The sequence below is a fragment of the Typopeltis vanoorti genome, chromosome 2 (assembly GCF_054136105.1).
Source record: "Typopeltis vanoorti isolate ZY-2024b chromosome 2, IOZ_Tvanoo_1.0, whole genome shotgun sequence".
Lineage (NCBI taxonomy): Eukaryota > Metazoa > Arthropoda > Arachnida > Uropygi > Thelyphonidae > Typopeltis > Typopeltis vanoorti.
In genome coordinates this window covers 76279957-76306676 of record NC_143550.1, presented here as the reverse complement: position 1 = coordinate 76306676, position 26720 = coordinate 76279957, and the positions used below count along the sequence as shown (strand labels likewise).

Here is a 26720-nt window from a genome sequence, read left to right as displayed (position 1 = left end):
ATGGAATTAATATTTTTATTGTAAAATATCCTCATATCAAAGTTATTTAGTGATGAGAAAACTAATTGCATCAGAGTCCATTCGTACAATACCTTTTAAAGTTCAGATCTAAGGCATTTTAGGAAAGAGAAGCTGACTTCGCCGAAAAGATTCAGGTGGGAATAATAAACTATCCGACAAAAACACGAGCTCTTTTGCAAGGGAAGGGAAAAATAATACTTAGTCACTGTGTTTCTTCGTAATTTTTCTAACGGGATGAAGATTCGTTGTTAACACGTGCAAAATTGTGGTACTTTTCTATTCACCTTTCTTTTGCTTTCTCTTTTCTCTAATTTTTTTATTCTTATACCCGATTCTTCGCCCACGAAAACATTTTTTCTAAAAAAATGTTACTAAAAGCCATCTTTTATATCACATAGTGATCTAATAGAAACGTCTAATTTTATATGATAAATGTAAACCATTTTATGAAAGAAAATCACAGATAAGTCTCCAATCAAAGTTCACGAAAAAACACAGATCATTCCTTCATCGGCAAACAGTGACAGCAACCTCTCACACAGCTGAGAAATATAATAATAAAAACAGCTGAAGTATCCCCGACGTACAGAGGAATTTAGCACCAGTTTTCATACAGAATGACGCCATTGTTTACTTTATAGGTTAAGTATTTGGTTGAAAAATCGCAATTCTGTGCAATACTCGAAGTTTGTTATGTTTTAAACGAAAACTCTGGCAGTGTTACTTTGACTTCAAAATGGTTTCTACGCTGCTTTTCGTCAGATTTTAATTTACCTATTTTGTAGTTGGTGCTTTTTTTTTCCCTAAAAAGTGGCTGAAAATTTTACAAGCATATTGAAGGCCGTAATTGAAAAATTGAGACAAGTGTTTAAATTGGAGGAAACTGGTCTGTTTTGGAAACGCATCTCTAATAGAACATTTCTATTGTTTCTATTGAAGAAAATCCGAACACAGTTTTAAAGCGCTGCTAAACGACGATGCACTCTTTTGCTGAGATCTAATACTGCATGAGATTATAAATTAAAATCATTAACGGTTTACCATTCCAAAAATCCCAGACCTTCAAAGGACTCGTCAAAATTAGACTTGTCAGTTGTAAGTAAAAAAAAAGAAGAAAAGAAAAGAGGTTTGGTCATATGTGCTTTGTCTACACACTATTTTACCTATCTACTAATATATCTACTAACCACTTGGCCTGGTTGGCCGAGTGGTCAGTAGATATATTAGTAAACAGGGCAGAGTGGTTAGCGTATCCACTCTCCAGCCAAAAGGCCGCGGGTTCGAATCCCACCATGGGCATGGATGTTTGTAATTGTCTATGAAAGTACTAATGGTGGTAGCGGCGGTAGATGGCGTTGGTATAGATGGTGGTAGTTGGGGTTCGTCATAGTTGATGAATTGAGTGGTGGAGACGGAGAGTTGTAGAGAAAGTGTCCTCCCTCGATGAGTCTTTGGACTCCCTGGAGGTGTCACGTAATAATAATAATAATAATAATAATAATAATAATATTCCGGACTGGAAAAATTTCGTGATTGACAAAAGATTCCTTTTGAAAAGTTGCATATTACTGTACTGATCTTCCTCAGAATGTCGGCGGTATTAATGAGATTAATGTTAAAGATTAATGTCATGCCACCGACACTGTATCAATAATCTATCTTAAGGGATCAGGGACTAATGAAGCGTTCCAGAGTTGTTGCCATCGAAGAATATTAAAGAAAATTATAAGAGAACTGGATGCTAAAAAAAGGAAAATATCAAATAAATTTGGGAAAAATCTTATATTAAAATGGCTGTAGAATTATTGGAGGATTCACACAATTTTCAGTTTAACTGATAATACAATATGTTAAAATATTGGACTGGCAAAATAAATAGCTTTTGAAGGTTTTTTTTTTGTGTGTGTGTGTGTGTGTGTGTGTGTGTGTGTGTGGGTGGGTGGGTGGGTCCCAACAGCGAAAGCTTCTTATAAATATTAGTATATTCCTACATGGGGTAAATGCTAAGTATTTTTATTCATATTTTGTTTATTTATTTATTTTTTCTTGCATAGTCAGGAAATCCTGCTCTCGAGACCAAAAGTGGAACTTTTCTTCAAGCTACTTCGTCCTCCAATAATCTGGCGGTGGTCTCATACAGGGGAATGAAATTCATCTCCCACCTAAAGATAATCACAAACTTCTCTGCCCACGACGAGATCCGAACCTGCAGTCTGTTAACTTGGGAGCGGATAAGCTAACCACTCGGCAACTAAGTGGCCGAAGTATATGAAAACAATGTTGAATTGTTACAATGGTCCATTTGTCAAGAACTAACCACGAAAAATGTAACTTAGTTACTAGTGAATCAAAACTTCATGCTATTAGAGAGAGAGAGAGAGAGAGAGAATGATGAAAAAAATTATAGAACGATGTAAAAGTGCCACAGATACCGGAGAAAACAGGAGAAGCAGTACTTACGAAAAACCTCGACTACTAAATGCACAGGTTGGCCATAATTAAACATCTCCTATTCAGAGCTTTATGTAGCTTGATCTAACAACCGTAATGTCAGCAAATTTGGCACGGAGACTAATAAAGACATAAAAAGAAGATTCCGAGAAAAAAAAAGTTCGGAAAGTTGCCAATAGGGGGGGGGGGAATGTGGTAGTCTTGTAGTTCAGAAAGCCAAACAGTTGCATAAAGCGAAGTTGAACACCTGTTTTGCTGGCATCATACGAGCTATGAAGTAAAGGGAAACTTCACAACGGCATTCCTATTGATAGTCGTGTTCAACATGCGCCTCAATTTACCCTATCGCTATTTTACTAAATTATTAAAGTTATTTTACTTTAACGAGTGAAATGCATTAGCCGCTCTTTGTGAGTTTAGAACCCGCCAAAACTTGCGTAAAGGTTCTCTGTCAGTTAATGCAGTTAGATCGACGGATCAGGAGTTTAAAGAAACAGGATCTTTGGAAGTTCGACCTGGCATAGGACGGAAACCCGTGCCAGTATGGGTAATTGAAAACGTTACCACTGCGATTATAGACAGACTACACACGGAAATGTTGCTGGTAGTATCAGCGCTCGTGGAGTAGCGCGACAATTAGATATACCTTATTCCACGAGATGGAAAGTCTTGGCAAAATATTCACATTTTATCCATACAAGATCAGCCTCCTCCAGCAGCTGCTACACGATGATTACGATAAGTGACTGTCATTTGCTCTGAAGTTTCTAGTCAGAGCAAATGTCAGTCACCGTGGTGAGATGAGCCGCATTTTTATCTGAACTAGGCTGTAAGCTCCCAAAATTGTCGAATTTGGGCTTCCAAATCACTCCACGCGCTTAAGGAACTCCCATCACATTCATCGAAGATTACTGCTTGGTGTGGCTTGACAGATGATTTTATAATAGAGCATTCTTTTTTGAGGTCATCACTCCAACAGAACCAGTAGCTTGTTTCATTACCGAGCGTTATGTATAACAAATAGGGGAAGTTTAATTACGGCCGCCCTGAACTTGAAAGGACCAAAGCTTTGCAACAGTTCGAAAGTTACTTATTATGCCTTCATTAATAAGAATGATCTGAAGTGCTCGTGGCGAACATTTAGTGAAGATGAAGAATCTGTGAATGTCTGATGCCAGTTTAATTTACTGTTTTTTGTTGTTTGTTTGCTACTTTTCCTGTTAAATTTTCGTGATTTCATATCACGGCAAATTATAATGTATATTTTATTTTGTTTACGATTTATTTCAGTTGCGCGTCTTAATTTCGAAAGAATTACGCACGGATCTTGATGTATTGCTTTAGTTGATTGTCTTTAATAAAAAAACAAAGATCCATTAAGCAGTGAAGAAGTATTGTCGATTTGAAGTGTGTTGCAAGTTGGGTTTTATAGTAATCAGCTTGATAATTATGGAAAGAAGTTTTACTCTATTGTGTAATTGATGCAAAATAATTCGATTTGTTTGGTCACCAGAGAAAATGAATTACATTTACATTCAACTGGGAGAGATCATTTTAAAGTGGAAAACAGAGTATAAGAAAGAATGAAGATTTCCCCCAACACTCATTGAGAATCTTTCAGAATAAAAATCCCTCAATTTACACTTGCATACTACACGAGGGAAAACGGCAACCAAATTAAAGTGGAGACTTATTTGAATATCCTTTTATGTCAGATCAATTACCGTAAAGATATCAAAATGAACCGTTTCAGTTTTTTTTTCCTGTATTTTCTTAGGAGTTATTCAAAGATAAGTGACACGAAGAATAAGATCCTCTGTGGAACTACAATAGCGAAATTTATACCCAGGATTATTTGTCCGTTAAAAAGTTTCCAAGTAGTGCTTAAGTTGACTGATATGGATTTCGTAATTTTATTACAAAAGACAAGTACGATCAAGAGGATAGCAACTAAGTGTCAAGGTCTCTCTTCGGTCAAAGTAAGGACTAATTGAAAAGCTACAAAATAAACAGAATGCAGAATTTTTCAAGATGTAGAAAAAAAAACTAAATAAGAAAAACGGTGCATTAAGCAAATATGAAGTTGACTTTGTCAGCCGAAAAAGAAATAAGCAATTTGACAGAGTAAAAAGGAGAATATGCAAATCACGAAGATACTTTAATTAGATAAAAATTGGAATGCAGTAGAAAGACCTTTTGAATTAGGTCAGTCGTCTTAGAGAATAGCGATTTTTTAAACAAACTTTATGTTTGAAGTGGTATGTGCATTTGCGAATTTTTGATTAATTATTTTTTCCCTCGATATAACTACATGTAAAATAGTTTGTTTCATTGGGCTGAAAATGGCAGCATCCTTGCACTTACTTTTTGTGCTTTTCTTTTGTCCGCCCGCTGACTCTGGTGATAGATTCGCGAAAAGTTTGAAACAATAACGGGAACTGGAAGAGCGATCACCAACACACCACTTAGGGAGCAGACACCGCCCACAACCTTCCCCATAATACTGTCAGGCACCATGTCACCATATCTGGAAAGGAAACACACAGTAAGTCATAAAAGTAAGAGAAATCAAGTATTTAAAACGCATGCTTTAATTAGAAAACATGGGTATACTTTAAATATACCAATAAGTCAGGTAGTTTAATATATAAATGAATATGTCGTTATCTATTCTTAAAAAAAATCAACTAAACGTCTTTTATTCCCTAATAGGGAGTAGGCGAGGCCTTTATACCCTATCCAGCTTTTGGAGACTGAGTGGGCAGTTCAATCTCCACCGGTAGCCAATCAGCTACTTATTTAATAATTACAGAAAACAAAGCAGAACCCTCTCAAGATGAATCTTATACATCTGATGCTCAGCCTGCTAGTGCTAGTAAACATTCTTCACAAGACATTGTCCAGGCTGCTTCTGAAGAGATGGAATGTGATGGAGTAACACCAGAACAAAATGAGCAACATACAGAAGGACAAGCAAGTAGCAATTCTTAAATTTCCTATTTCTGGTTTCGTAGCTGAGTATCAAAGATGTTCATTTTGATTGGAAATTACTCGGGTTCGAATTCAGTCAAAAACATGAAAATGTAAATCACACTTTTTAAAAATTATAAAAACTAAGTCTCATATGTTTAGTTTTTTCTTAAAGGAAGCGAATGGTTTCATACGACCAGCAACATATCAGTGTTGCCTGCACTGGTATTGCTTGTATTACGCCCGAAGCAACTAAGGTTAGGAGGAAAGGCCATTGTATTTTGTATGTTAAATGTATTTGTTCTTCTGGCCACTTGCCTGGTTTTAAAAATTGGCATTTCCATAGGTTTCTTACATAGGATTCTTCATATTGAAGGAAGAATTGTACAAACTGGCTAACTCACATTCAGATGACAGATACTTGAAAGGTTCCTCTCTTTCCCGACGGAAGTCGAAACCGAATGCATCTAATCAGAAAGCAAGTGGCGCAGTGTCATCGCCAGTGCGTTACTAAGAGAAAAGGGAATAGTCGTTCGCTGTAGACTTACTGGTTTGAACAGTAATCATGTACATAACTTATTTTGGAAAATACTAGCTCATTATTGCGAATTATCAGTTAGTATTTCGGTAAGAGAAGACATATTGGAAATCCATAAACTTAGAATTCTAAATCTTAAAATTCTGAGAGGCAAGAAGACTCGACTCTTCTCAAAATAATGCATTTAAGCGGAATCTCTTATGTACCTATAGATGTTAAAGCAAAGATGACTGTGTGCAAAACGAAAGTAATGGTTCATGTAAATCTTCTCGATACCATCGAGCCATGACGCAACGAGTGACGTCATGCCTCGTTTCATTTCGTGAACTTCATTTCAAACTTCTGTTCTTTTGCCTTAGCTTGACTGAAAATTAGGAAGTATGTTACTCCCGGGACCTCCAAGTTATTTGAGATTCTCTCTCTCTCTCTCTCTCGCTCTCATTCATGTCTTTTGAGCTGTATATCAAAGAGTAAGACGAATAGTCCTCTATACAGCTACTATTATTCTCTTAAAATTCTTTAATTTCATATTATCCAACTAGTATACTGGATTCACAAGTCGGTTTTCATTTTTGGGAAACAGGAGTTTTTGAAAATATATACGTCTTAAGTATCGCAGAAATTCCCGTTTTTTTTAAACTTCGAATTTCAATTATTAAGAAATAAATAAATGAAAAAAATTATAAACCTTTTATTAATATTCATGTCAAAGTATAGATTATGTGATAACTAGATTCTTCATCAATGCTTTCATTTCCTTTTTTTGCGAGCACGTTGAGACATTACTCTTCAGCTCCCGCTAAACTGTAATATATTTAACTGTAATATATAATTCATATACTCTCGATATCTAAACCCATAACTGATGGAGGAATCAAAAATATCATCTTTAGATTTGAACAAGTTCGGATTATTGTAACGATTTTATTTTAGTTTTTCATCCTTTTCTTAATGTAAACTAAGGCGTAATGACACTTATGTATATGCTAGTTCAGTTCAGCTCTCTCTCTCTCTCTCTCTCTAATTTTTTACTATTGTAATCTGTTAGATAAACCTTAGATATAACTTGCAATAAGAGTTTAGGATTGTATTGGTAAATTGGTCTCTTTTAAGTTAATAACGAATACTAAGTGTCCTATCTTGTGCCTTCGAATAATTCGTCTAAAACATTTTGTTTATTCATCCGATACACTGCGTTTTTTAAATATTTATTTAGTTATTTATTTCTGTATTTTATTCTTCAAAGTTCGGCATTCAGCAGTTCGTAATTTCATTCCTGCGATGCTGCAAGCGAAACTCTCAAATAGGAGTAAGAGGAGGGTAATAGACAATTAAAATGTTTATAAAGTTTTCCCCCATTGAAACAGCCAGACGATTACTTGTTTTACTTATCCAATATGCATTTTGTTTTTATATTCTTCTTGAATCTGTTTCTGTTGATTTAATTTGATTTGTGACTATCTCTTTTCTTTGAAATCAGCGCATATTTTGTGAAACACGGTGAAAAATGAATTTCTATCATAAGGCTGCTTTGAAGTTTCTTTCTTTCTGTTGTTTTTTTTTCTTTTCTTTTTCTTTTGCGCATGTTTGTTCGAAACAGCCGTGAAATCCGATTTAGTTGCTTATTCAGTTCAGTCTGCATTTGTCCAACAATTCTGATTTCCTCAGTTTTGTTGTTGAAATATTATTTCGGGCTTTCTTGTTTGATTTCTTCAATTTAATCTTTCGTGTCTGCATTCCTTTCGAAGATACGCTATGAGTTTTTTCGTCTCTCTCTCTCTCTCTCTCTCTATCTATCTCTCAGGCTGTTCTACTTTGGTTGTTTTCCCTGCTGATTCTATCAACTGTTTAAATAATTCCCAGTTAAGGATAAAATTTCCTTCTTTTCAGAAGACTGTCAGAAAGGCTACAAAAGTTCTCATCTTACGGTAGGCAGGTGTTCATTTTTCAGTTACTGCCGAAGGTCAGGTTCGGAGGAGGTCGTCTTGGCTTTATTATAAGTCTCACTGACTCCAAAGAATATTCCGAATAGTAACGCGGCATATATTGGATTTTTGGGTGCTTTTCGCAAAATTCGTAGCATCTATTAAATTGATTTTATCTGTCTCTGCACGTATATTACACCTCCGCTCTGAGTGGACGGGATGGTTTTTCTGAAGTGTTTCTATTTTGGTTTGATCTCTAAATTTTATCCATTTTAGAGATAAAATGTTCCGAGTTATTTCGAAATAATACAAAATACATAAAATACTGCAGTCTAAAATGGACGGAGTTCAAAGAAATTTTATATATTTAAGAAGTTAACTAAATCTCATCTCAATTTTTGTTTGGATTGAACCGTTTTAGTGGCAAAATTAGACTGGTGTTGTTTGACATCACGAGCGAAACAACTAAGTTATGAGGCCAGACATACCATGTTAATTGAGTAGCCGGTTTGGCTGCTCTTTACGACACGAAACGCCCGCGTTTCCTTTAAGGAAACCCTTTCTCTTCCATACGAGACTGGCTGACCTGCGTTCATCTGAAAAAGTCGTATAAAAGTTCTTCTCATCTTAGACGGGAATCAAACCTAGGTCCTTTCAACTAAAAGTCTTCGTTGATATCAAATGAGTCGAAAATTATATAAAACGAAGGAAAATATGTTGGTAATGAAATTAAAGCAAAAAAAAGCAAAAAGAAACTAAGGTTTCGTTATGCTTTTTCCCCCTCTTTTACTAAGAGTGGACAATCAATGTTTTTATTTTCAAACTTAAAAATATCGAAAATAATCGATAGCAACTAAATAATTACAGAATTTTGGCATCAATTGCAACAGTTCTACAAACTGTTGAAGAGAGAGATGTCGCTCATGTATTCCTGTTGAAGGAAGTTAGTCTGAGCATCTCTACAAAGTTTGGTTTATTGTAGAAAATATTATGTGTTTAGCTTTAAAATATAAAATTATTCGTATTGTTTGCGAAACAAAGTTTTAAAGCGTGTATATATAATTTCGAAACATCCTATAATTGTTTATTTATTTTTCCGAACATTCATAGTGTCTATACACAGAATCAACAATAAATGTTTTGTTTTTTAAATCAATTTTAGATAAGCGAAGGAGTTCCGAAACATATCAAGATTGTTTGGAAACGATTCAATTAATTTTTTCTGGTATCAGAAAGGTTTCATTTCTGATGTTAAAAAAAAGTAATGAACTTTCTAATTTCTGTATGCTTTTCTTTTTAAGGAGGACGAATCAGAAGAAGGATAGTCTTGTCCTCCTTCTGATTCGTTGTTTCATGAAAATTCGTGATAATAAAAAAATCACAGCGTTTCTCCTTCTTTTCATTATCAGTATTATAATTCTTCTTGCATGTCTTCTTATAGTTCTAGTTCTACAATAGAACTATAAAAAGACATGCAAGAAGAATCACTTTCATCACTTTCCAGTGTTAGTATACTTTCAAATTTGTTTAAAATTGATTAATTCATTTGCGATGTTAAAATTAATTATATCAACTTGAATGTACAATAGTGATTCAAAGATTTATTGGCTTAATAAATTATATATTCAATAAGATAATTAGTAAGTATAAGTAGATTTCAGAAATATCCAGTTCTCTTCTTTAAAACAATACGACCACATTTAAATGCCATGTTTTTAGAACTATTGTTGTTAATATAACATGCAGTATGTATATGAGGATGTAATTCCTCATAGACTATTTTTTTTTTAATCTGTTCTCTTTTTCATTCCAATTGCCTGGAACTATTGTTATTAAACTATATTTATACAGTGTACAGTATTTATAAATTTTTAAACATATATTCGGCTGCTGTCTGCTGTCATAGCGTTATACCTCTCGAAGAAAGACGTTCTAAGTTCGATTCTAGTGACGGCTACCATAGAAACTTTTACTAAGCCTTCCTTCGACCGGATCCCGAATTAGTTGATCTCTGGCAAGTAGGGTTTCCACTCCAGGAAACTCGGGTTTTTAATTCCACAACTCAAGGAAAACAATATATGTTACTATTTCAGATAGTAACATATATTGTCAGCGACCACAAGATGGCAGCAGTTGTCTTCCTTAATTTCTTACGCGGAAATCAATTGAAAACTATTGATAGTCTTGGACCAAGTATCAGTGGTTGGTTAAGGATGGAGATTGGCTGCCATCCAGTTTACAAAAGTTAATTAGGGCAAAGTGGCCTCGCCTACTCCCTGTACTCCCTTTGGTAATAAAACTCGTTAATAGATTTTATTTATTTATTTTATATTCGTCTTACAACACTTTTTTTAGCATAATCAAAATAAAGAAAAACTGACATATTTCAAAATTATTTATTTTCTCTATTTTCATTTGCAGTCCACAGTCTCTATTTATTATCTATATTTTATGGAAGAAACGGGCTTATTATGCTTTAACATACTTAATATTCATGGTTATCAGATGAGTAATTGAATCAGAATTGCGGTCTGCGCAAACATTTCCTTCCTATATTATGTTTCATTTTTAAATTTCCATTTTTTATTCCTTTTCTTTCATATTTCCTCTCCCGTTTACTGCTACTCACGCTCCCCCCCCCCTAAAAAAATGAAGATTGCTACCTTGTAGCTGTTATGTGTTCTCAGGCAGTTACGTGAGTAATCTGTGATCAATTTTCTAGGTGCTGTTACAAGAGCACGTTCTCACCTTGACAGTGCTTAGTTAATCTCATTAGGCTGAGTAGTTGACCACTCTAAAGTGATTTCTGCTGTTTCAGCAGATACAAAGAACGTCAGCAAGTACGACAGTTTTCATTTTTTGATTTTTCACATATCTATACGTTTCTTGTTTTTTTTTTTTAACTTTGAATACACGATAATAAATGAAATGTCTCAGGTGAAACTGATATAGACTTACTACACTGTAAACTATTAGGACAAACTAATTATTTTTCTAAAATACAGTTAAAAAAACTTGATTACTTTGTCAGTAAAGAAAACAAAAGTGAAGTATTGGAAGTCGTCATAACATTCACACAGCTGGGTATTGAAAAGTGCAGAGAATGAAAAATGGATGGGAGTTGTTAGCGAGCCACGAACTAAACTATCGATTTCGAAGCCTTCTTTATGTGTCATTGTATTGTGACAGGTGTGGGAAACGCAATTGGAAAATTAGCTTAGGTTCAAAGTGCCGATTGCTGTTAACTCTGTTGGATTTTGAAGAGAAAAAAAATGGCCACGAGCTTTGATTCAAAGTCGTGAACTATATGAGCTTTCATCTCATCAGAACGTGCGTTATTCAGAAAGTCGATTTTTCTTCTGGAATGTTTTCTTGCCAAAAATTCCTTATGAATTCTTGGCAACGGAATCACTCGTTTTCAATAAGTGAAAGGCTTATCTATTGAATATCATCATCATTATCAGCTTATGCAACGCAATAACTCGGAAACTTTGATTTCCTTTTGTTTTTGATCGTCATGTGACATTATCATCACCTTTCATGCATTTTTTTACCATCTGTTCCTGTAACGTAGGTTCTTTAAAAGTAAACTCTTGAACACAGGTAATGAAAATAAAATTTGCAATGATGAGAATAAATCGAAAAGGCTTTGCCAACTTTTTTTTTTTTCTTTTTGATATTTTGGTGTTATGAACATTTCAAAATATCCAAAGGAAAGGTAAATCCCGAGAATATTTTTCAATAGAATCTCCATACTGGCTACATTTTTCATGTCAGAGTTCCAAGAAATTTTTAAATTCCTTTCTTATAGAACGTGACTGATCGCTCACAAAATTATCAGCACACAAATGATTTCATGTTATCACAGCGTAGGAAATGTTAACTCGCATCGATCTTTTTTTAGCCTTAGACATGGTATAATATGAATCAGTAGCCTATTAGATAATAAAACGGAAGCCAACCAATCTTTAAACAACCCAACAGATGAAATTTTCTTGGAACTAGGTATGGTCTGTGGATATCATAACTGTCAGAACGATTCCTTTGCATTCCAAAAAGAAGGGGGTTAATGGTATAAGGAATCCTATTTGTGTAACGATGGATTCCCTATACTATTGCATCAATACACCCCACTTCAAAATTTCATGCCCATCCCTCTGAGATGTATCGTAGTAGTAAGTATTTGGCATCTAAAAATATATATTTCTAGTAATACTATTAGTAATTAATGAATAGCAAACGGTTTCGTGCGAAATGAAACGATAATTATCAAAATCAATGTCCTTGATACCTCATCTATCACAGGAATGTTGTTCCGTGAGGCTGAAGTCCTCAACTAGACCAGAACTTCCAGTATCATTTACATAATTCTGTTGCATGAATTATTGCGTCACCATCTTATCGTCAGCGTATCTGCTGGGGAAAAAATACTTGTTTTGGCATTCCGAGATTAGAAAAATTGAACAATCACAAAACATCCATTGTTTCTCAGGTGTGGACATGTATAGAAAAGATGCTACTTTTATACTGTGCCATCTCTCTATACCTTAATGATCACAATAGTAACCACTACCCGCTAGAAAATTGAAAACGTATGCACGGTCAAACGTTTACAAAGAATTTCCGATTTATCTTCGCATAGTAAGATTCCATTTATACTCTGTAAACAAACTGTATATGAGTATTCCTTTACTATTTTTGCTAGAATGCAATCGTCCATGTCGTTGTTCATTGCTACGCACCAAAGATGCAAATATTAAGAGAGGCAAGCATTTTGTATCTTTAGTCACATCTATTTTTCGTATATGAAAAAAAAAAATCCTACTGCCTCTGAACGAGACCTGTTAACTCATTTGCATTTGCAAAAGCCCGCATACTTATTCCGTGTGTCTTAGAAATGTCTTCGGTCACAGTATTTTTCATTCAAAGTAAACATATCATCTTTGTGTCGGAGAGAGCTTCATTTAAATTCCCCAAACAGGCAAACCAACTAGAAAAATGCACGCAACTAACAGACCTCACACGTGTTCTCATAGCCTTACTTGCTTCTGTCTTAGTTTTTAAAACAGCAGAAACTTCATTCAATCTTTATGTTGTCTAAAGAACGGATCATATTTGTTTTACAGGAAACCACATTTCGTTGTAATGTACAAGTTGGACAGTGGATAATTATGATGAAACATCGCAAGACAATTTTCAGGCATTAAGAAGTGCAGTGTACAAGATGTAACTGTTTTTTTGATAAAAGAAAACAGATATTCCAAAATACAGCTATTTATGTAATAACTGTATGTTGTCATTTCTTGAGATAATCTTCCAGAGATTTAATAGAAGTTCCTCCTAGTAATCTCTGTTGATTGTACGCAATCAAATGCAACTTATCCATATAAAATAGTTACTGCAAAATAGTTGTTACCTTATAAAATAGTTGTTACCTTATAAAATAATGACTAAAATAGTTGACACTTTATAAAAAAAGCTACCTTATAAAACAGTTACAAAACGTTTAAGGAAATAAAATCAGAAAATACATTCTTAGGAAACTACATTTGTAGTGTTTTCCAATACGTAGAATGAACTGAATAAGCGTTTATGTAAGCTAGTCACTCAGCAGTCTGAGCGTAGTTCTGATAGATTCGTGCTGAAAAAAAAACTACTTTTATGCTATCTAACTCGCTTAAGTAATTTGATTCACGGCAACAATGAAAGAATTTCGTTTGTGCAACTATTGAATAAACGATTTTCGAGTTAATTATTTAGCGACTCAGTAATATCATATGGCTGTATGATATTGTGTAAGTGATGCAAAATTTAAAACTCACATCCATTCTCTAGGGAAGAAATTCGGGGATTTTAAATTTAACAAATTAAACGAAACTTCATGAAGTGACTTCGTAACACCGGTATTGCAAAGCTCGCTAGAAAATTACAGAATAATATTTCGGGATGTTTGCATGATCTTCCAAAATTTCTAACACTAGTGAAAAACAATTTTGTAACGTGGATAAAAATAAACGAAAACTGCATTTATAAAAAAGTAAAAAAAAAGTTGCATTTTTTTAAAATAATAAAATAAAAATAAACATATTGCATTTTTTAAAATTTTACATCAATCTTTTTCAACAATGGTTTTTCTTACTACTCTGCCAAAAATATAAATTGTCGCTCAATATTGTGCAGATACGAATAATAAAAGAAAATAAAAATAACTAATAATTAGAAAAACAAAGTTAAAGTGAATATAAAGAGCCAGAACTGCTGCAAAGCATTTTAGTATATTTAAACAAGTAAAAAATAATAATAAGTAAAATAAAACACACACACAAGCTAAGATCCATACTTATTTTACTTCTCATTTTTAAACCGGATATTATAAATAAATAAAAACAAACAAACAAGAGATTCAAAGATTTTTGATAAAACGTTTGGGAACTCTAAGAGAGTTTATATTCCGAGCTTGGACTTAGAACTACCTTTTCGAAGATACTTTTCACATAAATGAATGTATTTTCGGTGTATACTGCGTTTTATATTTCAGTTCTAAGTGGAAATACAGCATTGACTTTTAGTTTACAAGAGAATCTGTATACGATAAATACTATGCACCTGTAGTAAACGATGTCAGTGTTGAATTGTTAGGACTTGGACATGAATCACATATGATGATATGCGTTTGATTGTTCAGTGTGACAACTGGTTTCCGTTGTAAGGGTTATTATGACAGGTTGATTTGCTCCGTTTTTATTTTTCTTGAAAATGATCACCCAGTTACTGTCTGAATAGTTGCTCGCGCATTGTTTGAATATCTAGTAACAAATGATAACGTGATAACGATAATCTACAGGCAATATTCAGTGAAATAAGCTATTGAAATGGCATGCGATGATCTGGCATAATCACGACATTACGAAACCTGATTTAGCAGCTTATACAGTATTTAGCGGTTACAATACTAGTTTTTCTTCTTCTTTTCTTGTATAGTTCTGAGATCAATGTAATCTTTTCCACTATAACATTGAATTCTGCACACGAATGCTTTCTCTAGAATGTGTTCTTAGCTAATCAAAGTTTCAGATTAGATTAGAAAAACAGATGATGAGAGATTCAAACCATAGAAATAAATAGTACGATTTAAATTAATCATGACGGGAATTTGGATTACGTCTGAAGTATTTATAGCTATGAATGCAATATATTATGTTGATAAAATGCATATATTTTCAGATCCATTTTCCAGTTTTGTAAAATGAAAAATCCAAGTTTTTAAAAAGGAACCAGTAATTAAAATTAAAAAAGATAATTTGCTATCAAGTAAGAGAATAATCGATGAAATTTTAAGCATTTGTCTCTAATACAGTATTATCTCATAATTATCATCAGCATGTTTTGCAAAACGAATCTCGCACAGACGAGAATAATCAAATTATTTTATGTTTTCCCCATTAAAATTTATGCTTGATATTGATTTATTAACTTTACAAAATTCTCTGATTTTTAAAGCAGGAAAAATGAAAACATAGTCTGAGATCTTTGACTGTTACGAACGAACTAATAAAATACGAGCTTTAGCATATTATACGTTATTTTGATCATTATATTTTTATTTTCATTATTATTATTTATTTCTTTTCTTTTAAACGTTCGGTATTCGAGAGATACAGAGAGAGTAATGAGACGAGACTGGTGACCTAATAAGTGAACTTAGTTGATAGATGTTCATGTTTATAAAGAATTTTTGCTCAAATGGTTTCGTACAGTTGGAAAAGTGTCCATCAGACCACTTCCCGAAATCCAATCAGAGACTATCAGCGTCACCATCATCGATTTTCGGTGCTTGGTCACTTAGTGGAAGTTCTGCTTCACTGGATAAGTAGGGAGGAGGCTTCTCAATGCTTTACCTACGTATCCTGCGTTTTTCCTGTTTTTATTCATATGGCATTAAAAAAAAAGTAGAAATCGATTCTATTATCTTCGTAGTGACGTCACTGTTTCTTCGTTTTGAACTTACCGTATGAATTTATAAGGGATATAGTTTTTTTTTTTTTTTTTCGTGTGGAAATTATTTACTCAGTTAAGACTTATTACTGATGTCACAGTTTTAAATAAACATATGCATAAATTATGCAATCTCCCTAGATTGAGCGGATAAGACCAATGCTGCAGTAAATCCTACAAGAAATTAAGAATATCGCATTGCAAGAGATAAAATTCTGCATTTACCAAAAATTATGAGCAGAATTTCGGATGTCTTTTATTTCGATGATTCGCTGGCTCAACAGGAAGGTATTGAACCAATTCTTCATGCTTTTTCTCAAAATTAAGATTACTTCTGTTGAACGTGGAACTTTCCCCCCATGGTTTTGGTAAAAAATACAATTTCCTGGATAGATTTGGGTCTTAAGAGAGGGGAATGCAAAAGAAATTTAAGAATTACAAAGTCAGATTAAACACTTATGAACTTTTTGATGTTTACAACTTGTGCCAGAACTGTAAACTTTAAAGGAAATCTAATAAAATAAACATGGGTAAAATTATTATTTGATTTGATTTTAATATAAATACAAAAAATATGAAGAAAATTTAAAGCATTATAGATATATAGGTAGTGCTACTCCGGTTTCTCAATTTCAAGTGGTATATCTGTGTATAAAGAATCCTAACTGAAGCCTAATTCTTATTCACCAGCATTTCTCCATAAATCTCCATAAAGCCAAATTCTGAGGCTTATAAATCGCATAATCATGTCAAAAAATGTTTAATAAAATTTCATTTCATTTCTCTAAATTTTGTTTCAAAGATGTTCCAAAAGAAAGTTAAAATGGGAAATATAAATGAATTTTGCATGCATCTAAGAAGAGCAATGCCCCTTTATCCCAAAAAATTCAATTATTACGTTCTTTGAATCTCCATATTTACTTCAGCTCTAGGTTCAGGAAGAACAAACACAAATCCAACTCCAATCTAAGAATACATATTTGAAGTTCTGTTGATATTGCACATATTGTCGAAATCAGTTCCACTACTCACTATCAAAACAAAAATGTGCTTAAATTTTTATTGTAGCTTATGCGTTTATAGTTCATAATGTTATTTTTTTTACGTTTGCGTACCAAGATAACTTTTTTAATAAATCGCAATATATAACTACTTTTACGTTCAATTTATGAAAGAAAAATATAAAATTGAAAATACCCGATCCAGGCCGACAGTATTTTTCTACTTGTATATTACTGACTATACGCATGTAAATGGAATCAAAACGCTTAATTCTAACCTGGCAAGTCGTATTACCTAAGAATCGTGTATGTAGTTCTTGGCAAGTTTCCATAAACCGTCCAGGTTTTTTTTTTACTTTTATTTTTTTTTTATTCTGTTACTCTGGAGTGGTGTTTAAAGCATCAGCTCGTATATCCCATCTCCATAGTTTCCAACCTCTGCCACTTACTTAGTATAAACTAGCGCCTGTAATGAAACTCCAAGTAGTGATAAAACTGTCACAGACCTGAATTATGCGGTAGATGCATCACAGTATGACAGATTCATTCAGACCATTTGCGTGAGTGGATACCGTAACCTAGCAACCGTAGAGAGAGATGAGGACATGTACTGAGAAAATACACCATTTCTTTCCCTTTCAATCTTTTTTCTTCTGTACTGTAAACGATTGGAAATGCGAACTAAATTCTCTTCATTAAAATCAGAGATCAGTCACAAGTGTTGTTCTTGTCCAATAAGTAATGCTTACTGGTGTAACGACTCTATACTTTTGCAGTATTTTTCTCAAATGTCCTGCTTGGTTGGAAAAAGTAAAATAAAGACTTTGAAGCTAATTATACACACGGTTTTTTATTCTAGACGAAATATTCCATTCCTTATTATCTGATAAATATGATTATACCGGCCATTAATGTTGATATGAATCTTTACTAGAAATCGAATAGATTATAAGAATAAATACAATCATATAAGCATTACAATCATATTTACAAATTTAGCGACATAAAAACACACGTGTTGAACAGATTACTTTATTAATTACTAATAAAATAAAACTTGACGTTTCGACCTCTGTATTCAGGTCATCATCGGAAGGATACAAGTGTATAAGGAACCAAGCTACATGCTCTAGCCCTGTACACCGGTAAACTAAATCTATGTAGTTAATTAATCCTTTTCCCTAGCCTGGCCTCTAGTGATAAAAAAAATAAAATATAAAAATAAATAAATAAAATAAAATAAATACTTTTTTAAATTAATTAATTAATTTTATCACTAGAGGTCAGGCTAGGGAAAAGGATTAATTAACTACATAGATTTAGTTTACCGGTATACAGGGCTAGAACATGTAGCTTGGTTCCTTATACACTTGTATCCTTCCGATGATGATCTCGATACAGAGGTCGAAACGTCAAGTTTTATTTTATTAGTAATTAATAAAATAATCTGTTTAACATGTGTGTGTTTTTGTGTCCCTAAATTTATAAATATGATTGTAATGCTTCGTTTGAAGTGAAATGCAGAGTTACAATTAATACCATTACTTGTTACAAAATACAAGTTAAAACATTAGATGTCAGACATCATCTTTTATAGGAAAGTAAGGTGTTAAATAAATAAAAGTAGCCACAAGTACTAATTATAACTGGATAATTAGTAGGTTGTCACGCACTCTGTTTATCTGTGCTATGTTGATAAGCAATGATTGAAGATACAGACTCCGGATTTGCAGCAATTCTATTTGACAAGATTGGACCAATGTTTATTTAAATACGTTCTTCTGTCATGCAAATCGATGACGGGGGTCAGTTTTCACCCCCGGCGTCGCTAAGTCCACAGTCCGTTCATATTAAAACATAAAAAGAGAGAATCTTTGAAAATATGTTTCAATCTATGACGTTCTCTAGATGCGGTGAATTTTCATTCGTTTGTGAATAAAGATTGGTTTGGTTTGAATTATGGTCAAAGCATACGTTAACACACGCTGTTACGTATGTTAACAGCGAATGTTCTGTGGTCACTTATCTGTCTTATGAGATGAAAATTCCGAGATGCCGGGACGACACCTTCGGTTAATCCAACTCCAATGGAAGGCTTATAAAGATTTCTCACATTCCAGAAGGGATTTCAAATCCTGACGTTTTTCAGTCAATGGGAAACTCGACCAGTAATCCTATATATGCTATTCATTTCCTCTGACTATAAGTTTTATTTCATATCTGTATCTCAGGATACAGATTAACGTCTTTAACCCTAACTATCGTTCAGAATACTGGTAATCAGACAGTCTCCGTCCATCAGGCTTCAGTTGTAATGGGTTAAATTGTCAACAGATCAAGGCTTTTCAGTAGAGAATGAGAGAGAGAGAGAGAGGGGGGGGTATACAGTATGAAACCGCTGCCATCTAGTGGCCCTAAACCTTAATCCTCGTAATATTGTCTGCAATAGTGTGAGTTCTAAAGTCGATTTTTTATTTTATTTTTTTGAAATACAGGGATATAACCGATTTTGTTTTTAAAAAAGTACACTAATTACCACGCAAAAGATCTATTAACTCCGGACGTGGCCGAAGGAAGACGTAGAAAAAGTTCATCTAGTTAGCGCGACCAGAATCGAACTTAGAACAGTTTTTCTTTAGACGGCCTTGCACTATGCAAATAGCATGTTAAATATTATTATTAGGAATTATATCGAATTCTGTATTTGTTCAGAAATTATTTCATTGGTTAACTATATTAGATAGAATTTGACTCGTTCATTAGTCCTCTTAAAATTTCAAGGTTCTGGAAGTCGATCCAGAAATTATTTCACTTCTCACTAAGAAAATTTCTGAATCAACTTTCAAGGGCTTGAAAAATTGACTAGAAAACACTTCGACACACACACACACACACCGAGGAGTTTAAAATGACTATAACTGTTGTTGATAACTGCACTGTAAGCAGAACTTCGACAAATGTCTTTTTAGATGGTCACTCTGAGAGCGTATGAAGTGTAGTGATTATTCCAGTTTTTTAATCGTCCTGTTCTCTTACGATTAAGAGAGACGATCTCATAAAGCTGCCATTACCAGCTGGTGCACTTCCTTTCACTACTGCTGAAGACAGAAAAGATAAAAAATATCTTCTTACCCTCTAGCTTTTAATCATTGATTTCCTTCGTTCTTCGCTTTGTCTTTCGTTTTAATAGTTTTGATTTATCCATTCAGATCATATTTTAGGATTTAATGCCAAAAGCAATATGAGGAGGATTTAAAATGGTCTTAAGTTCTTTTCAGTCTCGGTTTTTATGTCGAAAGTCCCCCCTCTTTCAAATTTTACGAGTTTATTTTATTACACATTTAGGAGGAAAAAGTCATAAGACTTTTTTCCTCCTAAAATCTGTTAACATCCTTGGAAATCTTGAATTTTTACCTGGAAAAATAGATTAAGTAACATAAAATGGAAACGAAATTACTGAAAACAAAGGAAAAACTACAATCATTAGACTTTCGCTTGTCTGAATAAAACATTTTTCTCAAAATTTTCGATTTCCAACCAGGAAGGTAATTTTAAGTTACGGAATTTTCAGGAAGCCCCCGTAGCTCAGTCGGTATATTTAAAAAGACTTTGGTTGGAATCCCATTCAGGACACGAAGAACTTTTATCAAGGCTTCTGAAGTGAAAGTAAGTTAGCCAATCTCATATGGCAGTGACAGGGTTTTTCCCCTCTTGGCAAGTCGGGTTTTCCATCCAACAAAACAATTCAACTAGTCAATACACAATTTACAGCTATAGTGGATAATACTGATAGGATTAATTCATTCGTAGTGTTAGGTTTCTAAAAAAAAACAAGTTTCTTGGCTCTGACAAGTCATTGAACCTAACGAAAAGGAAGACGACATGCGAATTTTCAGGGGCATTTCGCAAATTGCGAAAGCCCTCCTTAGGAGTTCTTTAGCAGTTGCCGAGTTGCAAGTTATTCTATAACTTTAGCTGGACAGCTTTTACAAATTTTAACCAAATTTGACAAATCTTTGAGAATTTTTTTGAAACTTTGTTATTCGGCATTTTAAAAATTGGCTGACTATTCCAGTGTTTGTTTCATTTAGACCGTTTGAATGCGAATAAACAGGAAAATATGTTGTCGATAGAAAATAGGCCGAATAAAATTTAATAATGCTTATGATTTATGATGTATACAAGATGATGTTTATGTGATTAAATTTTTTTTTTTGTTTGTTTGGGTTGGCGTATTTTCACTGAGAAAATTTGAACAAAAGATTTCAGACATTAATAATACCTTACCGAGTGGGTGAAATTTAATGAAATTTGGTACTTAAGATGGTAAATGACTTTCATTGTCAATTGTGAGACCACGACCCCACTTACGAAGGTTCTGAGACTGCTTGAAATGATTAATGTTTGGTCTGTACAGCAGAGGATTTCGGTATTATATCACCATCAACCCACGCTACAGTGCTAATACTAATGTATTGTAGGCTATTTGTGGATGAAATCTTTTGTTCATCCACAAATTCAATTCTATTTTTCTTGTAATCAGACCACTTGTAGTGTCAAAATTAGTTAAAATTCAGAAGTGTGAAACGATAATAATTCATTACATTTTTCTTGCTAAATCGGTCCTACGTTAAAGAATGATCATAGAATTTTATACAATGGAATAGACCATAAAAACATTATGTGTATAATAAGCTGATGATCCCTTTACCACCTAATAAAGCGGCTTCTAGTTTTAGTTGAAATGTAACTATATGAGAATGTGATAATGAAAGCACCACATCGTATTGATTAAGAGTGAGGCTTGTTTAATGATCGCAACTGAATAACATTTGTTATTCAGTTGTGATCTGAAAGTAGCCAACTTATAGGGAAAGTTTCCACAACTGAATAACATTTGTTATTCAGTTGTGATCTGAAAGTAGCCAACTTATAGGGAAAGTTTCCACTTGCACTTTTAGATGATTGGAAGTTATTTCTGAACTAAAAAAGAAGGTCACGAGGATCATCGTCAGAAGTTGGTTCTCGAGCAATGTTATCGCTTTACATGGATCCCTGATGGATATTAAAATCCATCCTACACGTCGATGTTACGTGGAAAGGTGTGAGGGCAGATTCTTCTGTATTCTTCACGATTCGGATTATTGACTTCGTATACTAGAACTAGTTTTTTTTTTTTTTTCAAGATAACTGGTAACTGTTGTTTCTTACCCACTGATCATTTTAATCAACTTTCGGTCAAGGTCTGCCTCGTTACAAGGGAAAGTTTTGAATTGATATGTCAGAGAATTAAGGTGCCAGTTACCGTACCGCGGTTGAGAATTTTTTACGCCTGACTGTGTATTGCGCTGTTGTTGGATATTTTTGAAATTTTAGCCCTGTTATTTTTGCATAACTATTAAAAATATATGCGATTTTCTATCCACGAAAGGTTGTTATAAATTTATAGTACGTTAGAATATCCTGGACGTTCTAAGGATTTTTTAACATCATTTTTTGATTTCATTATTTATTTATTTATTTGTATGTATGAAAATTCCAGACAATAAACGAAAATATTCGTGCCCTTGACAGAATTCTAACAAAGTAATTCTTAAAAAAGATGCAGTTTTGAAATTTTACTTAAAAAGTTTAACTTTTAAAAAAAAAATCTGTTATGCAACCACAAGGTTAATGTGAATGACGACATTTTAGAAGTTTAGTTCATGAACTCCACAGATCATTTACTACAGCAACTATGATCCCAAAAGAAATAATAACCAACTGTAATGTCCATCCTTATTTCACTTCACGTGTTCCAATAATGTCTACTATTGATAAAGCAAGCAGCATATTAACTCGTCCTAATCATTCATACAAGTTAGCTTATACATGTCTAGATGGCTGAAACCATGGGGGACACAAACCAATCACAGGCGAGAAGGTATCGATGTATGACGACTATCTGTTACGAGATGAATCTTGTCCCTTTCTGTCGGATTATGGTGTTGATGGAATGGCACCCAAACTTTACAAACTAACGAATTTTACTGAAATGATGTTGGACTTCCTGCTTATGAATTCTAGAATCAGAATGTGGTTGACATTGTCGGAAATACGGAAGAGGCAGCGAAGTTTATGAGGGAAGTATCTTATGTGTGCCGATAGCTGTTCCCCGATTGGTATTTCATTGCAGTATTTTCAAGGAAGGAAAATACCGCAATGAGATTGCTACTCACTGTCAGTTGAAATTCCTTACAGAAGTTTCTTGCGTCTTAAACGAAATTCTTTTCGAGTTCTTTCCAACCGAAGAGTGCTTGTTTCGTTGCCACTTCCAGCTACGAAGTAGGCGCTCCTACCAACATTCTAACACCAATATTGCGTGACATCTATGGTTAGGGATTATCCAAAGAATTAAGTATTCGCCATTTTACCCAAAGGAGAAGATAGAACAATAAACAACAATAAATTATTTCTATTCTGTAGATTGTGTGTGTGTGTGTGTGTGTGTGTGTGTGTGTGTGTGTGTGTGTGTGTGTGTGTGTGTGTGTGTGTGTGTGTGTGTGTGTGTGTGTGTGTGTGTGTGTGTGTGTGTGTGTGTGTGTGTGTGTGTGTGTTTACGGGTTTGGTTTGCCTGTTTTGAGGAATGAAAATCCCTAGTTTCCTGGAGAAAAAACCCCACCTCCGTACGAGACCGGCTAACTCACATATAATAGTGAAGATAAACTCTGCAAGTAATAGTTTTTTAAATCTAATATAGTTTAGTATTAAATGTAGAATGCCTTTAAGTTAGCTCTCAGTATACATTCTGGGATGAAGAGGTTATTAGACATATTCGTTACAGGGAATCATGCAAAATTCAGTACACATCGATTTTTTTTTCTCTTAAAATCATAAATATACGAGGCCTCTAATGAATAAAAGATGTTTTGTACATTCGAGTGGGCTTCATGATTCATTTATTCGTTCATAAAAATGAAAATAAATATAATATATAAAAACAGAATCAATCTCGATCTGAAAAGAGTTTATTTTTTTTTTTTTTTTTTTTTTTTTTTTTTTACAATCACGAAATCTTTCATCTGTTCGGTTTGCTTTAAGAAAACCACTAGAGAGATGTTGTCTCATGAAATTTAATATCTTGGAAATCTTTTTGATTTTTTTTTTGTTTTACTTTTTTTTCCACATTACATAGATGCATATCATAGTAAGACCATTTTCTTTTCTTTACAAATGATCTGATTTAATTATTTTGAATAATTTATCTCTAATAATATGTTACGTTAAAATGCATCGGATATCCTTGCCTTTACTACTAATAAATATAAAAATAATAAAACAAATGAACATATATTTCAGAAGATCTAATGCAAATTAAATTTTTTCAACTGTATTTCTTCATTCATAAAAATTCAATATCGTTTTTGTTAGTATAGAAAAAAAGATTTTTCTTCTTTCACTGTGTTTTCTACCTTCGCTCGTATATACAGCATGGAAAAGTTAGCAGAAATAGATCCGTCAACAAAGAGGTACACGTTGTGTGTATGTGTGTGTGTGTGTGTGTGTGTGTGTGTGTGTGTGTGTGTGTGTGTTAAAATCATGTTTTTATTCTTTTGATAGATGAAACAAATAAAGTTTCATTTAATTAAGCTTATATAAGGATTTTTATATAAGGATTTCTATATAAAGCATTCATAAGGATTTTTTTCAGTCTAGCACAAAGTCAATTAAACCATCATCAAGTTAGAAATTAAATGCTTATCAGTCAAAACAAATTAATATTTAATTAATTTAAGTAAATTAAATAAACTAGTAACTAATTATTGATTAGTTACTAATACATGTGAAGATTTCTCTTTCTCTCTTTCTCTCTCTTTTCCTCATGTTTCTCTGTAACACAATCGGTATCGACGATACCGATTGTGTTATTAAACAGACGTGGGTTCGAGTCCCTTCTAATATGCAAATACCCTCCATCAGGATTTTTTCCCGCCTCATAGACAGGTGGCAGGGTTTTTCATCTCGCAAACTGGGCAAACCGCGCAGAATAACACAAACAATTAACGGACATTATAATACTTCTCTATCTCCCTCACTCCCCGTAGCCTTAGTTCTTTCGGCAGCATCCCAAATAACAACATTCCTTTGTATTTCCGTATTTGATTATCAAGCGAGTCATAGACCTCTGCATAGCTACCCAAAATCAAATATTTCAAATTTGTCCACTCACATCTGCGTTATGCTCACTGAAAGTGCATAGACAAAGTCCAATAGTGATATCTCACTGGTCTTCAAATCTTTCTGACAACATAGACAGTGTGTGCCTTAATTCATACAAAAACACAGCAAAAATAGCTACACAAGACCATTTATTGAGAGGAGTGTAATTTAATACATTTATTACGATTATTCCTGTTCTCGTTGTATTATAACACTATTAAGCAAATACCAGAGAACGCCGTTTTATAGTTTCATTTGCAAATATTTTTACTTAATTGAATTATATTTTGCTTTTATTAGAAATGAGCTATGATCAATTGGTTAATTGGAATTGATCATTGTTGGGTGCCATTTTTGTAGAATGTACTTAATATGCACAATGCACGCAATCAATACAATAAACTACAAACGTTATTTTTTATTTTTATACGAAAGTGCCTTTTACACCATTTCCGTTTCGCTATGACATTTAATTAAAGAAAAATTAATTAATAATAATGTTTGCCATTGAAAATTGTTTGGCAGGTCGCAGTAGTAAACCCCATCTGTTTAGATGGAATGAAAAACAAATCTTTGAAAAGTTACAAATTAAGAAGTTAATCAAAGGATCGATTCTGAAGCAGACTGTAACTCGGTCTGCCTCTGTGCATTCTCTCTTTCTGCTTAAAAAATTAACCGTAAATGATTTCAATGTCTTTTGTGTGTCGATGCAAAGCGTAATATACGTCACTCTTATTCATCCCAATTTATTTTAGAAAAGAAATATTATTAGATTATTATTATTTGAAAATATATATTATAAATATTAGAGTTTCCGTTCAAAAACGCATTAGAGCAGCCCATTTGTTCAGAACTTTATGGTGGATGCCTTGCCATTCAACGATGGGTGTTCGATTAACTTGCTACTGGATCTTTTTTTTTTTTTTTGTCTCGAATGAACTACCTGAATGTTTCACATTTTCAAATGCAAACGATGATCTATTTTGGCAACTACTCAACAAAGTTTGCATTCTTCCCATTCTTTCTCTCGAGTGGAAAAAAAATCCATCTTTTCAGTTCGCTGTATTCCAGAAGCTGTTTTAACAATTTCAGGACAATACAAATTTTTTTATCCTGATGATGATGATGATGATGATGATGATAATAATAATAATAATAAATAATAATAAATAACACTCGAGAAGATCTTACGCATGATGAGCTTAGCATCAGTGGTCCAAGTATATGCTATCACCATCTAGCGGCAGAAATCAATACTATCACCAGAGTGTTGTTACTGCTTGGGAATTTTGAAACTTTTGAGTTTTCCGGTATGTGCTATTCTAGAAGTATAGTCAATCTAAATTTAATTAATTTTTTTTATATTTTTTTATTTTTTTTTAATCGGGATGAAAATTTGGAAAAGATAAATTTGCATTTTCCTGAAATTGTTAAAACAACTGTTAGAATACAGCGAACTGAAAAGATGGATTTTCCTAGAGAGAAAGAATGGGAAGAATTTGAATAGGTTTACTGAATGCAAAATAAACCTATTCAAATTTCGATTTTTGAAATACCCCCCCCCCCCCTCCTAATTTAGGGTTCAGTGAGCAAGAAGTAACAAAACTCGCTATCTCGAGA

At 33.4% G+C, this 26720-nt stretch overlaps 1 protein-coding gene across 2 annotated transcripts in view; it reads right to left on the bottom strand.

Annotated features, from left to right (window-relative positions):
• The window catches only part of LOC150109189 (potassium voltage-gated channel protein Shal-like), a 288406-nt gene that overhangs the window by 34814 nt on the left and 226872 nt on the right, over positions 1-26720 (bottom strand). For both annotated transcript variants that reach the window (XM_090411896.1, XM_090411905.1), the window contains exon 2: positions 4837-4999. In XM_090411896.1, the coding sequence (XP_090268022.1) occupies positions 4837-4999 (163 nt within the window). The remainder of the gene's footprint in view (positions 1-4836; positions 5000-26720) is intronic.